We start from the raw sequence: 16,878 nt of genomic DNA, 5'->3' as shown, positions 1-16,878 counted from the left end.
TATTCCTGTTTAAGTGGCATTGACCAAAGGACTGTATATTAATTGATGGATAATAAAACATAGGTTGGGATATATACTGGTACACTTTTACAGGCTATTTTACAACTTTGCCATACGCCCATCTCACATTATAGCAGCTAGTCAGAGACAAGCTACACTCTTGTCTTTACCTTGGCATTTCTTGAATATGTTTCCCAGAAAAAAGATACGGTTGAAAGAAGACCAAATTATTTTACAAACGGTTGAACATTTTGAACCATTTAATATCTTTTCCTCCAGAAATAAGTTACAGCGGAAGCCTATACTGTGAAACAACAGTACCATCTGTTGTTGGACACAAGTTAATAGCAAGTACAGGTTGTGTAGTGAAATTTGAAACAAGTTTACAAACCAGCTACACAAGTGTTATAAAATTTCGATCCCTTGAATTGTTCATTCTCAGCTGGCTTTCTGTGTAAATTTTATTTTGTAATATCATGTATTATTATACATCTACCATCGAGAACAATAGAATTTAGCGTGCGCTAAAAAGCCGTACAGAACTCGCGCCCTTTCCATACGGCACGGTTTCAAGGCGCCTCATTCCCTGCGGCTGTATCTGCGCGTTCACTGTAGAACGGTTTCAAGGGACCCCTTGGACGAGTGCCAGAACAAGTCTCGCGCGCGCTCTGTACGTATGTATGTGTGTAGTGCACACACTCCAAAACTTGCAGAAGCGCGTCCGAGGTAGCGTTTCACACTGGCATGATAAAATCGGAAGAAAAATTGTTGGCACTGCACGAAAACGGTCACTACACCGACATTTTGATGCCCCGATCAGGAATGTAAGATGTATAATAATAAGGTTATTGCGAAAATACCGCAAAGGATGCACTCGGACATTGGCGCCTCGCATCGCCTCCGCTTCGCGTCGGGCGATACGCTGCGCCAATGTCCTCGTGCATCCTTTGCGGTATTTTCGTAATAACCTCATAGTCTCAATATTGATCAACCAAAAGCATTAAACTAAGCTTACAATAAGCCAATTCATAGTCATGCACAAATGTTTCAAGTTAAGTATGCTAGATAAGCTTACATACCTTCTGCTTTGCAATGCTACCTTTGATCAATGTTACACTCTTGCCTTCTGCAGTTTTCATAACATATGGGTTTTTTGTAGACTGAGCACCTGCCCCAGTAGTTCTGTCTTCTTCCATATCTCCATCTGAATGACTTGGTGCCATTTGCCAATCATCTAAATGAACAAGATTCAAGAATTTAAAAAACCGTCAAGGACAGTGTGCTCACATTCGGTTTGAATTGGTCCATTCAAGAAATATTTAAACCAGAAAAACAAGAATGACAAAAGCAAATAAGGTCTGCAACTTAGGTACTGGAGGTCATCTTTAGGAACATGCATATCAACTTCTATAGCAATAGGACAAGCAGATCCTACATACATAAGCAAATGTCAACAAAAAATTAGCCAGAGAAGGCTTGACAAAAAGAAAAGGTTGGAAGAGTGGGGAAAAAATAAAGAGTGGGAAAAAATGTACAAGGGATCTGGTAAAAAATTAATGCTATCTCATCAATCTTCTAGACCCTACCCCCTCCTGAATATCAAATGTTCCATCCCTTTGTTGATCATGTTTACATAAGGCCAGATGGCAGGAAATATATTTACAACCTTGGGGTTTTTTTAATTAATGCTATGAGTGCTATCATTCAAATGTAAACAGCACTTTAATTAGTTACAGATAGTGAAATGCCTTCCACTGTGAGGGGTTATTACGACATCTGGAATTATCCTGGATCCAAATTTCTCATCAGTTCTTGTGTGTCTTACATGGAAATGTTGCAAAAATTGATCCGCAATGAAAAAATTTACCTCAGCTTTGTTTTCTGGATCAAATTTTACAACAAATCGATACCAAATATGACAAAATTACGTTCACAGCCTTCAAAACTGTCTCATAACATATCCTGGGTTGGTGTACATGTAGGTCATTTAAGGTCACAAACTGAGAAAATTACCTAAAATATAAAAATTTGGGGGCTTCCCAACACTTTGAGCAGAAAATTTATCTAATAACATCCCACAAAGCTATCAGACACGTAATTTTGAGAACAAGTTTTCTTGACCACAAATGACAAAATTGTCTTAAAATACAAATTTGTATATTTCAGGATAACTTCCACATATCTAACTATTGTCATCCCTGGACATCTGTACACCAAATATAAAAGCTGTCTGTCCAGGGGCTTTAAAAAGAAAATATTTTTAAGATTTTTTGACCAAAAATGACAAAAATTGCCCCAAACAGTAATTTTTCCAATTTTGTCGTAATTTCAACAAATTAGAAGGGTAACACCCTTGCAAACATCCAACCCAAATTTGAGAGAAACTGGGATGGCGGTTTCAGAGAAGAAGAATTTTTACTTAAAATGAGGAAAATAATCAAAAAATTCAGCAAAAATACAAAATTCAAGATATCTTCACGATATACATAAAACTGTATAAGGTCTACCTAAGGTACTTGCATACTAATTTTCAAAGCAATCAAACCAGCGGTTCTTGAGTTATTGATTTTTGACCATTTTCACATTTTTTAAGCTCATTTGCATAATTTGGGCACTGCAAACTTCATTTGAACAAAATCCTATCTACAGCCCAGGATGCATCCACAGACCAAATACCGTGCTAAAAAGAGCAGCGGTTTATGAGTTTTCGAAGTTGACGGACATACATACATACATACATACATACACACACACATACATACAGATGCCACCGACTTCAGCTTATATGATAATCTCACATTGGTATAACCAAATGTGAGCTAAAAAAAAATTCATACATACCTAATTTTTAATAATCAAGAGAAGTTAGTTGCACAAATAGCCTCTCATGTACATGTAGGCTTAAGGTAGTGTGTGCCTCGGAAGTGAAAGACTAAAGCTTTTACTCAAATTTGCCCAAAAGTTAGTTGAAATCCAAGATCTACCAGTATTTGAAATTCAAAATGGCCACTGTCCCTGTATTAACTCTATGAAAACATCTTTGATTTTCAAAAACCTAAGATGGTGAAAGTTTTTAGCTCATATTTGGTATGTATATAATACCAAAAAGAGCTTATACGTTGAGTCGATGGCGTCTGTATGTCTGTCTGTATGTATGTATGTATGTGGGTATGTATGTGCGGATGTATGTCCGTCACACACAAAGGCTCCCATACCGCCAAAGCAACCATCTCAGTATTTGGTGTACAGGTAGATGCAGGGCTTGAGATGTGATGTTGTTCAAATGAACATGTCAGTGTCAAAAATATGCAAATGAGGTAAGAAAAAGAGGAATGTTTCAATTGCTTTCTTTCTGTTGTAATTGCACATCATTCTGTGTGTTCTTTTGTTCATTAAATGTCTTCCCACAATGTACTTCATGAGGATCATGGTTCCATTCTACCAAACAGGGTATTGAGCACTGTTTTATCCTGTGAAGATGTTCAAACTCGAAAAGGTTTCGCCGATCAAATTCTATAACATCATTACAAACCTGTTGATCTTTCATCATTGGTTATCACAACACTACCATAGCCATATTGTTCAACCAAACCATTCTGAAACTTTTGACAAGTTGTATCAGCATTATCGACTATTCTTATCTCCATGAGAGACTTGGGTTTGTTTGTTCTGCAGTAGGAGTCCACTGCCTCCAGTATAGTTTTAACACACAAATCCAAAGGAAACCTATTGCCTCCAGCACCGATGGCTGGTATGGCAATAGAAGTGTGACCCATCTTCTCTGCTATCTTGAGACTATTTCGAACAACATCAGTCAGCAGAAGTACCTCTTTTCTTTTGTCATCTAGAGCAATCGACTGACCATATCCTGATCCATACCATGTTGGAGCCACAGCATGCACAATGAGTTTGCATGGTAGATTCCCTGCTCCTGTGGCAACTGCTTGCCCTTCAAGCAGCCTTCCCCTTTTCCCAATTATCCTTGCACATTCCGCCTGTATACTTGGACCACCTTCGAAATAAAAAAAAGTTGATATTTTTTCACATTTTATGACAAAGGAACATGCAAAAGAATTTCTCGGATTTCCCAATAAGAAAATCAATCATCAGAAATATCTGTAAAAAGCAAGATTTGACACTTTTGACAGAAAACAGCAAAGGTATCAAGAACTGAATACCAGTCTAATAATTTTACACTCATAACATGTAACCAAAGAAGCTAGCAAAGTAAGCTGCTGAAGAATTGTACTCTGTGATGCATCTTGAACACCTAATCATTTGGAGAGAAATTCTAATATTAAAGATACCTTAAAGCTCTGTTCTTGAGATAATATCACACCAACAGACAGGCTGTCTACATAGACGGACAGACTTTGCTGCAACATTAGCTCATTAGCTACAATTCAATTAACCTTCGGTGTGTACACAATGCTCATACTGAAGGCATGACTTTTACAGCTTTTTACCATATCTGTAATTTACATAAAATTGCAATCACCACTGTGTACTCTGAATCTAAACTCTAGCTTTTGCATACCAGAAATTATTTCTTAGACAATATACAGCAACTACATGTATGCTGATGTTGTATCATGGGATCTTTGTTCAACCTATCAATAACCTTGTAGCATTGGCAACTTTATTCATACAACAAAATGTCTTATAGTACTGTATTGTTTATATACTTTTCAAACAGCAGATACAATGGAGCAGACTCAAAAACCAAGATTAACCAATTTTTACCTGCATCAGCAACTGCTTTTGTTAGTCCACCAGTGGAGGAATCAAGGCTTGTGTTTGCTGCATTGACGATGACATCTACATGCATCTTTGTTAGGTCACCTTTCCCAACCACAATTCTTCTCCTGTCCTTCAGTGTGTAATAACAAGAATGTGATAGGTTGTTTGCTGAGATTTTGGAAAATCAATCTCCTCAAAGTCTTCTTCATGACTGCTATCAGCCATTGTAGAATCTTCTTCAGATGGATTGTTGACATCAATTATGCACTTAAATTGATCTTCTGTCATTTTCAAGTATGATTTACCTTTGTCTCCCATGAAGAGCTTGGCCATCCCAGGTTTGTTAATAGGATATGGACGTCGACACACACTATCTGCCAGCTGTTGTAGTTCTTTTGCTGCTATTTTGACATCATCTTCTGTTCCACTGATCGTCAAAATGACAAAGTGACCTTTGCTTTGAATATTCATTCGTAATGGTAGCCTCTTTGCCCCTTTCTGTATGTTGCTGATTTCATCTTTTGCGTAGGTTTGAATGTACTGCATTCTACCATTTTCAATTTTCACTGACTCATCAACTTCAGTGTTCACGGCTATATAATCTTGAAGTTGAGGTAACACGGATTTGACAGATGTCTCAAAACCAGTGACCAATACAGCATGTTGGTTATGTCTTGGAATGACTACTGTAAGAGTGTGTTCATCTTCTAGTTTCTGCACCAATGAATTCCATTCCTGTTTTTGAATGGCAGCTTGTGAACGTGGCTTCAGGATCACCTTTTCCTCTATGATGGTCCTTCTTAATATCTCACAGGCTTGAGTTAAGATGTTTTCATCATGGCTGATAGGACCACCTCTTCATTTTCAACAAAGTAAACAGCTTGCACTTTCCTTTCTTTGAATATGTCATAAACTTTCTGGCTTGCGTTTGTTTGCTGTAGAAAGTGAAGCTGAGACTGTGTTTTTGGTTTGATTCTCAGTTTTGGCATGTTGTTCAAGGTTTCATACATCTCACATTTTGCAGAGGTGACATCATTTGGAAGACCTTCAAATGTCACTTGGTTGTGTTTTGGTGTTAGTTTCACAGTTACATCTGGAAATTTGTGCATTACCATTTTGGCAAAACTGCACATCATAAGCTGTTTGATCTTGGTACCATTAAGCTTTGAAGTGTCTTTGATCATTTGCTTAGCTTTCTGCATTTGTTCTTCAATGTCTTTAATAACACGTTTCACTCTGTCTTCAACTTGTTCCACACTATTTGTCCTTCCACTGATGAAAAGTTGTGATGAGTCCTGATCTTCCACCACATCCACATCTCCTGTAGCCCATCCATCCTTCTGACTAATCACTTGAAGCCAGATACCTTCCAGCACTGGGATGTCAATGCACTTGAAATTCTTCAAATATGTGGTAAGTGCTGTTTCCACTTCCTTTGGCCAAGCTTTGCATTTTTGAAACTGATTTTCAACATTCTTGGGAAAATTTGGAATGAGAAGAATAGCATTGTCTTTTCCCTCGGCAGGCCACTCATGCTGAGCATAGACTTTAGATAGAGTTTGCTTCAGTTCCGACAGCAGCTCTTGTTTAGACATGATATAACTGAGAACTGAGAATTGAGGGCCTTTCAGTGTCATTGGATCTGGTATTCGAGCTGGTGGTTCATCCCTGCTCACAACTTCTCCAAGGCATTCATAGTATGGCTGAACTTGTATTGACTTTTTACTCAATGTATGTTGTCTGGATAACACTGACTCTAGGACTGAGGACAGATGAAAAAAAACATAATAACATTTTGATTTTTGTGATCAACTTTCGAAAACAAGATATCAATTTCATTTACCTTCATGACACAAATTCATTAGGGAAAGACTGCATTAACTTGCATGGTACCTGAAACCCGGGTCCTTGCCTGACCAACTCGGGTGACAAACAGAAGACTTTTAATCCCCCAAGGTGTTAATGTTCCATTGTTACGTTTATCTTATCCAGCTGGTGCCATTGTAGGAAAGGCAGGTCTGTGAAATTAATCCTCTGATAACTAAGTAGGGAAGTGGGGTATTCCTATAATGTGGTGTACTTTTTCCCGCTATTACTGTTTAACAGTTTGAAAAATTACCGTCTTACGTGTACATTTATCGATAAAACAAGTCATCGTTGATGACACAGTCCCCACTTGTTAATGGGTACTTTGATTGCATGTCCTAAGAGGATAGAGTCCTCTTCATTAATTGAGACATGCCCAAGTTTTGGCTAAGGACACGAAAAAATTGTAACAAAATGGCTGCCATGCAGCCATATTGGATCATATCAAGAAACAAATTGACATACATATGCAGTGTTTCCGCTGCCCGCTCGCCAAATCGCAAATGCGAGAAAAAAGTAGCGTTTGGCGAGAAGATTTTGGCAAAAGTTAGCCAAACTTGCGAATCGAAAATTGCACTATGACGTCATCACTTTGTCTGTCCGCGCGCACATCGATGTCCTGCATTCAACTTGTCATGCTTTATCTCTCTACATCCCCGACCTTATGCGTCAGGAGATCCTATTTGTAACACATACAGTATGAATAAATTGTAACGAAATAACTCACAAATCAATAGTACCGCATGTATATCATGACCAGTTGACTAAAATGTTGCGAAGTTTTGGGTTTGACTACGCGCAATATGTGATAACTCCGTGCAGTGACAGCCATGTCATCGTCAACACTGAAGGATCGTAGTGACTGTGAAACTAAGCAAAAACGGCAAACTTTCCTTTTTGACTTTGGCTGCTCCACCAATATGGGGGGAACCACCCCTACAACACACATTCTACGTGCAAGTAAAGCTATGAAATGGAAAGAAAGATTATGATCAATGTAGGAAAGTCGACCGTGAATTTGGAAAGGAAGGTAGCGGCATGCATACGCATGGCATTTTTTAGAACGTAGAGCGAGTAAGGCACACTTGAATAGCGAAAATGTTCCTGGTGTATTGCTGCCAACAAGAAAATACCTTTACTGGCGTTAGAAACTTGTGTGAATTGGCTTCCTTAAATATAAATTCGCGGCAATTTTCAGTGTATCACGGACCGTGGTGTATTGTGACGTGACATCGTATACAGACTTTCAGAGAAGGCGCTCGCTCGTCCGCTGAGTCGGCCAAGTTCCGCATTCACATCGTGCAAATACGCTAAGTCTTGTCGCGATATTTGAGCATTTAACTTGATCGTCAGTGAAACAAAAAGATGTTTCTCCATATCAAAATGGTATATATTTGATATTTTACGGTTCTGTTTACATAATAGACGTGAACATTTGGATTTATGATCCGTGATTTCCGCGATCCATGGCATGATTCAAGTGGCTGTGAATACACACTTACGTCTTTGATGATGACCCCTGACCCAAGCGCCATTGATACGCTGTGCGCTGTCCGAGCTTCGCTTGCTAAACTTCAAGCGTAAAGCAAATGTATTGGAAGTCTAAAAAAATGCACATATTTCTCAAGTCTGAGAGTATTTTACTTTCGAACTGCTACGATAATGGATATCTGATTCGTTTGAAAAAACTAGTATGCTGAACCAGGTTTGGTGCCGATGTCTGTAGCGATATGTACAGTATCGCACGAGAGCGATTTCAGGTTTGTTACTGAATCGAATATAGTCAGCTAACTTTGGACAAGTGTCGCTTGAAATTCGGACAAATTTTATGTTGTATGCGTGGATGATGTTGGCACCTTGTAATCTGAACCATAAATTGGTGTTACTTTTAGTATCCATAGTAGCACTAACAGGGTTTATTTCCGTCATTCTTACGGAAAATGCAGACAAATATTTATTTTTGCATATTAATGAGAAAGAAATGACGTCATTTGTGATCAGTGGTATCGGCTTGGCTAATTGAATATCTGGTTTGGCGAATAATTTTTTAGGGCTTCTAGCCAAATTTGCTACAAGATTTTGGAACCCAGGGGAAACACTGCATATGTATGACATAGGTCAATGTCCTTGTACCAACTTTGAATAAAATCGGTTAAGATATGCCTTAGAGTATTATGGCCCTCGACAGGAAAAAATCGTAATAAAATGGCCGCAAGGCAGCCATATTGGATCGTATCACATAACAAATTGACATGCATATGTATGACATTAGTCAATCTCCTTGTACCAACTTTGAATAAAATCCGTTGAAACATGTCTGAGTTATTGCTCTGTACATGAAAATATCGTAATAAAATGGCTGCCTAGCGGCCATATTGGATCGTATCACATAACAAATTGACGTACATATGTAAGACATAAGTCAATGTCCTTGTACCAACTTTGAATAAAATCGGTTGAGATTTGCCTGAGTTATGCCTCTGCATATGAAAAAATCGTAATAAAATGGCCACACAGCAGCCATATTGGATTGTATCACAAAACAAATTGACATGCATATCTATGACATTGGTCAATGTCCTTGTACCAACTTTGAATAAAATCAGTTAAAACATGTCTGAGTTATGGCACTGTATATGAAAATATTGTAATAAAATGGCTGCCTGGCGGCCATATTGGATCGTATCACAAAACAAATCGACATGCATATCTATGACATTGGTCAATGTCCTTGTACCAACTTTGAATAAAATCGGTTGAAACATGTCTGAGATCTGGCTCTGTACATGAAAAAATCGTAATAAAATGGCCGCCTGGCGGCCATATTGGATCGTATCACAAAACAAAATGACGTGTATATCTATGACATTGGTCAATGTCCTTGTACCAACTTATAATAAAATCGGTTGAAACATGTCTGAGTTATGGCTCTGTACATGAAAAAATCGTAATAAAATGGCCGCCTGGCGGCCATATTGGATCGTATCACAAAACAAATCGACGTGCATCTGTGTGACATATGAAGTAATCCTTGTACCAAGTTTGAATGAAATCGCTTCTTGCATCTCTGAGATATCTGCGTGAATGGACGCACGCACGCACGCACGCACGCACGCACGCACGCACACACGCACGGACATGACCAAACTATAAGTCCCCCGGACGGTGTCCGTGGGGACTAATAAATGTGAAAACAAAACTAACATTGCTAAGTATTCAAAATAAATACCATCATGGCAATAGCATTTCTTCTCTAAAATTGTTTCATCATTGCAGAGTTATGTTTCATGTTTTGTGTGCCCATAAATTGGCACCTCTTCAAGCAAGGTTGGCAACTAAAGATATAATGTTACTAATTTGTCACTGTTTGAGGCTGACAAAAGTGAAAAAACACCATCACACTCAAAGAACAAGTTGTCAAATATTGTTGACCAAAAATATCAAAATACCAAAGTAAACAAATATCAATGACTCTTGTTTTCCAATCGTATTTGATCAGAATCAAGTGTGTTTTAGAGATGCCTAGTTTGAATGCCACCGACCGAATCCATAAAGATCTTTTTAAAAAAATACAAGGAAACTGGCATACATGTATGTATGCACACAGGCAAATTTTACGATCATAAATTGAATCTTAAAGAGGTCATCTACAGAACCCTACAAGTCAAATCGGAAAGTTATTGGACAATTACCTTTGAAGGTAAAGGTACATGTTTTAACCACACACACAAACATCCCCCTCCCCAGTCCACAAAAAAAAGAAAAAACAGAGTCAATGATACTGTTTTTTCAAAAGTAATTTAAGGTAAGCGATCATTCAACCTTTATCAAAGTGGCAAATTTGATAATTACTTTCATGAAGTATGATGAGGTCATAACCGGGGAATATAAAAGAAACATTTTAAAGCATAATCATACAAGAAGAAAATCAGAGTAAAAACTTTCTTAAAACACATGAGAATCAAATGAGCTAGCAGCTGATATAGCTCTTATTCTAAGTATATGCAAATTTATGCTGATTTGAACATCGCTACATGAAGGCATCCCTAAGAAGGTACATATTGAAAATGAAAACAAAAAAATGAGAAAACTAACCCTAGCCAGATATGAACTGTAAATGCTCACGTGTTTCATTATATATTGCAGTTATGTGTAACTTTGACCTTTGCCACATGTTTGCAACTTCATTGACAGTATTAAGATCAATATAATGAACAATATTCACCACAGATTAACTCTATAGGTCATTAAGTATTCAAATATGCAATTAGCTGAAATAAAAATAATTAATTTCTTTGACTGCTGTCATTGTATCACCACTTTACATAGCAAGTGTAATTGCCTTTGGTCAAGTCCTTCAAACTATATATTCCAAACTTTGAAAGCTCATTAGATATGCAAACTATAAATTAGCTGACATGAAAACTTAAGTGCGAAATTACTTCCAATATTGGTATAATCTTGAATAATCATCAATGTACATAGCATGTTATGCCAACTTTGATCAAATAAATCCAAGTATATATCCCTAATTAGGAAAGTTCATTAAATACACAAATTAGGAATTGGCTGAAGCAAAATTGCTTAATGCCTTTCAATAATGTTAGCCTACATAATAGTATCTTTAATGTACATAGCAAGTTTCATCAATTTTGGTCATGTGAATTCAAATATCCCTAATTTCAAATATTCATTAAATATGCAAATTAGGAGCTGGATGAGGTAAAAATGCTTAATGACTTTCAATAATGTCGTATCATAGTATCTTTAATGTACATAGCAAGTTTCGTCAACTTTGGTCTAGTCAATACAGATAAATATCCCTGATTATGAAAGTTCATTAAATATGCAAATAAGGAATTGGCTAAAGTTCAAATGCTTAATGACTTTCAATAATGTTCTATCATAGTATCTTTAATGTACATAGCCAGTTTCATCAACTGTAGTCTCGTTAATTCCGACCAATATCCCTAATTAGGAAAGTTCATAAAATATGCAAATTAGGAATTTGCAGATGTAAAAATACTTAATGACATTTATAATGTTCTATCATAGTATCTTTAATGTACAGAGCAAGTTTTATCAATTTTGGTCTTGTAACTTCAAATATATATCCTTAATTTCAAAAGGTCATTAATATGCAAATTGGGATTTGGATGAAGTAAAAATGCTTAATGACTTTCAATAATGTTAAGTCATAGTATCTTCAATATGCATACCAAGTTTCGTCAATGTTGATCGAGTAAATTCAGATATATACTCCTAATTAGGAAATTTCATTAAACATGCAAATTAGTAATTATCTTTCACGTCACCCCTTAATATCTTTCAAAGCTGATATATCTTTGTGTGATCAACATTTGTAGTGAATCTCATCAAATTATGTGCAGTCGTTGTCAATATATATCAGTTTTTCTAAAATCATTAATTATGCAAATGAGCAAAAGGTAAGCAAGCCACACCCACCAAAAACTAATCAGTTCTTGCCATTTGCAAACTGAATCTATGTTCCAGATTTGATTCTGATCTGATACACAGACAGACAGATAGACAGACAGACAGACACACACACACACAGACAGCCAGACATCGCTGCGACATATGCCCACGTGTGTCAACACGTGAGCAAAAAATTTGAATATTGAAATATCATATTCATTTGAACAAGAGTGAACAAGGTTATTCCTGACATGAAACTTAAAGACAAAATTTAATTGCTATCAAATTAATGTTACAGTTTTCAGAAACATAAATTGTAGAAAATATGGGAAAAATGACAAAAGAGTGATAACAAAAGGTAAATATTCAATTTAATGCCAATTTTTACACAACTTTACAAGAAAATACCAAAGAAGGTACACAGAGAATTTGAAAGCCATAAACTAGAAGTCTAGAGAAATTTTTTATCGGAAGATACGAAAATTTGGGACAAAATTTATGCAACTTTCATCACCGTTTAAACAAAACTGAGAAATATCCCCGGCAACTTTAAACAATGACTGATTGCTCTTTGAAGGACAAAGAAGATTTTCAAAGAAAATTGAGCAAAATATTGGAAAAAATTGCAAAAGTTTACATGTCCATATTTTATGGTAATTTTCCTAAAACGTATTGTAGGCATCCTAAGCCACAATTTGAATATTGAAGCTGTCAGTCCAGTGGTTTCCGAGAAGAAGCTGTTTAACCCAAATCAGTTAAAAAATATTAGATATGCAAAGTTCATCATTCTAACAAATCTATGAATGATTATTCTGAATGACTTGTAGACCAAATGTGAAAGATTTCTGAGCAGCACTTTCAAAGAAGAGTGCAAAGTTGAAAGAGGACACCAAACACCAGACAGTGTGCTCCGCTTTGCTGACAGCAGAGCTAACATTTAATAGTGAGAAATTTCATAGGCAAATTTAATGTTAATTTGAACAAACCTTAGTCAGGACTTCCCTTGGTATCAATACATGAGAACTACCAAAGCAATAAGCCAATGGTTATTGAGTTTGCATTTTTTACCAGAATTTACCGAATTTGACCATGCTCACACAGCATAAGCTCAATTTTACATTTAAGAGACTAACATAACATATATTTGAGAAATTCCATCTTGACACCCACAGTCTAAATAGCAAACCAACTTGATAAGTTAGGGAGACTTTCTTACAAAAGCAATACAAACATGTGGACAAACATACAAGCACAATACACCTAACCTTACCATATCAGATGAGGAAAAACACAACTTAAATTGCTTTCAGCTTGTCATTTTCTCCAAACTCACCTTTATAGTCTTTGAAACTGACAAGAGCAGTGTTCTTCTCCATGTTCACCTCAATGTCCACAACGTCACCACCGCCACTTTTCTTCGTGCTTTCGAAGTATAGTCGATTGTATCCTCAGTACAATTTGATGGAACATTTGTAACCAAGATACAGTTTGTGAGATACACTGATTCAATACTTATCTTAGCCTTGTTTAATTTCTTCTTTGTGATTCTTTTCACAATATTTTCATAATCTTGAAAATAATAACATAAAGAGGTCACTTAAAAATTTCATTTAATTGGAAATGAAACACTGCTTGCACAACTTACAGCACGTTGTATAAAACGATTTTTAAACTTAGCTTGAGGTTACATGCAATACGAAAGCCTAGTATCTTAAACAAGCAAATTGAAGTGTTGTTCTTCATCGCTTAACGGAAACTTGAAAAGATCAGTAAAAGAGTATTATGCTGAGAGGAACACAAAAGTGAAAGTGATATAGAATAGCAAAGAGTGAATTGATTTAAAAAATATCAGAATGAGTATTTTTTTGCTTTATGTACTGTGATGTACAGAGTAAACTTGGCTTACAAAAATATCACTGTAATTCTCAAAAGTAGCAGAGTATTGTATCAAAACTGAACAAAATTCCATGGGTTTTAATGGAAGGCACAACATGCATGTGAAAACCTACTGTTAGATTAATCACTTAATTAAACATTTTATGTAACCCGAGTGGTTTACTTTCCTGAATGAATTCACAATTTTTTCATTTCAACCGAGCAGCCTGATTGCAACAAACTTGTTTTAGCTATATGTGTGTGCTCAGGACAGCTCAATATCAAATGACACATGTGAAGAGTGAGATGATCAAAATTTTACAGCCACTTTATCAATTGAGTTTCTTGATACACAAAGTTATTATATGCATAGTCTTGAAGGGCCAAAGTTGCACTTTTTTGAGCTTTCGTCATGAATTTTGTCAGCTATGAAAAGGAGTTTGTGTTGTTTGACTTCTTGAAACGTGCTGAAATACCGGTCACTGTGTGCAACCTGAACTCTAATTGCATTCAAACAAGATTAAACATTCAGTGAAACATTTTATGGTCTGTACCAGTGAAATAAGTTCAAAAATTCAAGACTATAACTCTTTCCAATCATGGCTGAACATACACTATTACATAAAATTTGGACGTAATGCAAGCTTTTGAAATGAAATTTTACTTTGCAGTGTCTTTCAAATAGAAAAAGATAGCAGCTTTCCCTTACATTGTGGCAATTTTTAAAGCAAGTTGGAATAGGAACAAGGTATGAACTGTGCATTGCATATTGCAGTAGTCTGTAAATTGAATCTTTAGCCACAACTTTGCAACTCCATTGAAATTGTTATGTCAACATCATAAACAATATTCCCTATTTATTTATTTCAAAATCATTAAGTATACCAGAAACTGATTAGCTGAAATAAAAATACTAAATTTCTTCGAATGTTGTCATTGTATCACCACTTTATATAGCAAGTCTAATTGCCTTTGGTCAAATCCTTCAAGCTTTATATGCCAAACTGTGCAAGCTAATTAAATATGTACATCATATATTAGCTGATGCAAAAATGCAAAATTTTTTCACTGCTATTAAATAATTATAAAACTTTATCATCAATACACATAGTACTTTCAACTTGTTCGATCCTTTCAGTTTTGAATTCTCAATAAAAATGCAAATTATCAATTAAGTGACTCAGAAATGCAAAATGTCTTTCATTTTTTATCAAAACCCATAGTAATTTGCATAAACTTTGCTCAGGTCCTTCCAGTCTCATGTCACTTATAAGAAAAAAAATTAGCTTGAGTAAAATTGCTAATTCACTTTCAATAATGTTATATCATAGTATCCTCAATGTACATAGCAAGTTTCGTCAACTTTGATCAAGTCAATCAAGATATATATCCCTAATTAGGAAAGTTTATTAAATATGCAAATTAGTAATTAGCTAAAGCAAAAATGCTAAATGACTTCCAATAATTTATATCATAGTATCTTCAATTTTGTTAACTGCGCTCCACATAATCCAGATTATGAAAGATCATCAAATGTGCAAATTAGCAATTTACTTTCATGTCACCCTTTAATATATTTCAAAGCTGATGTACCCTAGATTGATCAACATTTGTAGCAAATCTCATCAAATTTTGTTGAGCTGTTCTTGATGTATATTCATTATTTCTAAAATATTAATTATGCATATAAGCATAAAATATGCAAGCCCCACCCATAAAAATGTAATCAGTTCTTGCTATTAGAATAGAATCTAGTAATAGTATGTAACAATTGATTCTGATATGATCACCTGTTTTGAGATATCGAGCCAACAGACACACAGACAGATATCAGTACAACATAAGCTAATGTTGAACATGTGAGCTAAAAAACTGTTTTGTCTAGAGGTCAAAATGAAATTATCTGTTTGCATTCAGCTAAGAGGTAAACATGTTGAACATGTGAGCTAAAAACTGTTTTGTCTAGAGGTCAAAATGAAATTATCTGTTTGCATTCAGCTAAGAGGTAATTCTTTACATGTTTGCAGTTATGTATTGTTGTCATTTTGTACACTGAGTGACCTTATGCATGTACTCCGTATTTTCTTGATATCACAATATGCTGTTAATTCACATAAGCACACAGAACATGCCCTTAAAAACATGCATGTATATATCTTGCATGCAAATTTTAAATGTAAAAATACTTATATTAGCAGAAACTATGTACGCTTTGCTTCAGATTATAAAAACTGATAGATGGTCCAGTTTGAATTTGAATTGCTAAACTTTTATTCCACTTTACCTTTTATTTCTACAGGATACCTGACAAGTACAGCATCTGGTTCTTCACCAAAAAACAATTCTGGTTCTTCATCATCATCAACTATACCAGTGCAGTTTTCCAGATACAACTCAAGATTCTCTCTTGATGTCCCTTCAACCAAACCTCTGAGAAGAAAACTCTTTCTGTCTCTCGGTAGTTGGGTTTCTTTTTCTTCTTTACAGGTTCCTTTACAGAAAGCTTGACTCCGGACACTTTGTGGTTTTTCTTGAGTACTCTTGCCACTACTGCAAGAATTGAAGTAATTTCAATAAGACTTACTCTTTCCTTTACAGATTTAACTTCTAATTGACCATAAAACTATGCAAGGATTTATGATTTTAAGTTCTTTTACATCAGGTGAGACATAAATCTTTTTGTTTCATACTAATTCCCACCTCATTAGTTGTGTTTGTTCGCTTTTCAGGATTTAATCTCTATAACATGTTTAATACTATTGATACATTTTAATGAAAATCATACAATGTTGCATCACAAGAAAATTTGCTGTCATTATGTTTATCCCTGTGCTTTTCCAGAACTTTCAACAAGTTGCTATCATGGAGAAGTGACAGAAAAAACTTTTCATAAAATGTGTGTTGATTTGAAAAATCCAACGATAGAAATCACAATATCACATATATCACCTTGTTGCA

At 35.7% G+C, this 16,878-nt stretch overlaps 2 protein-coding genes across 2 annotated transcripts in view; both read right to left on the bottom strand.

Moving 5' to 3' along the window:
* Positions 1-13,611, bottom strand: part of LOC139120347 (protein mono-ADP-ribosyltransferase PARP14-like) — an 82,561-nt gene extending 68,950 nt beyond the window's left edge. The window contains exons 1-4 of the mRNA XM_070684687.1: positions 13,379-13,611; positions 4,744-6,502; positions 3,533-4,012; positions 1,080-1,234 (exon numbers count right to left, since the gene is read on the bottom strand). Of these exons, the coding sequence (XP_070540788.1) occupies positions 1,080-1,234; positions 3,533-4,012; positions 4,744-4,828 (720 nt within the window). The 5' untranslated portion in view covers positions 4,829-6,502; positions 13,379-13,611. The remainder of the gene's footprint in view (positions 1-1,079; positions 1,235-3,532; positions 4,013-4,743; positions 6,503-13,378) is intronic.
* LOC139119529 (protein mono-ADP-ribosyltransferase PARP14-like) overlaps positions 4,873-16,878 on the bottom strand; it is a 22,622-nt gene continuing 10,616 nt past the window's right edge. Inside the window, exons 11-14 of the mRNA XM_070683370.1 lie at positions 16,225-16,470; positions 13,379-13,467; positions 5,756-6,502; positions 4,873-5,555 (exon numbers count right to left, since the gene is read on the bottom strand). Coding sequence (XP_070539471.1) covers positions 4,873-5,555; positions 5,756-6,502; positions 13,379-13,467; positions 16,225-16,470 — 1,765 coding nt within the window. The remainder of the gene's footprint in view (positions 5,556-5,755; positions 6,503-13,378; positions 13,468-16,224; positions 16,471-16,878) is intronic.

The sequence above is a fragment of the Ptychodera flava genome, chromosome 20 (genome assembly GCF_041260155.1).
Source record: "Ptychodera flava strain L36383 chromosome 20, AS_Pfla_20210202, whole genome shotgun sequence".
In the NCBI taxonomy this organism is placed as follows: Eukaryota; Metazoa; Hemichordata; class Enteropneusta; family Ptychoderidae; genus Ptychodera; species Ptychodera flava.
Note: the sequence above shows the minus strand (reverse complement) of the source record. Positions and strands in the feature narration are given on the sequence as shown.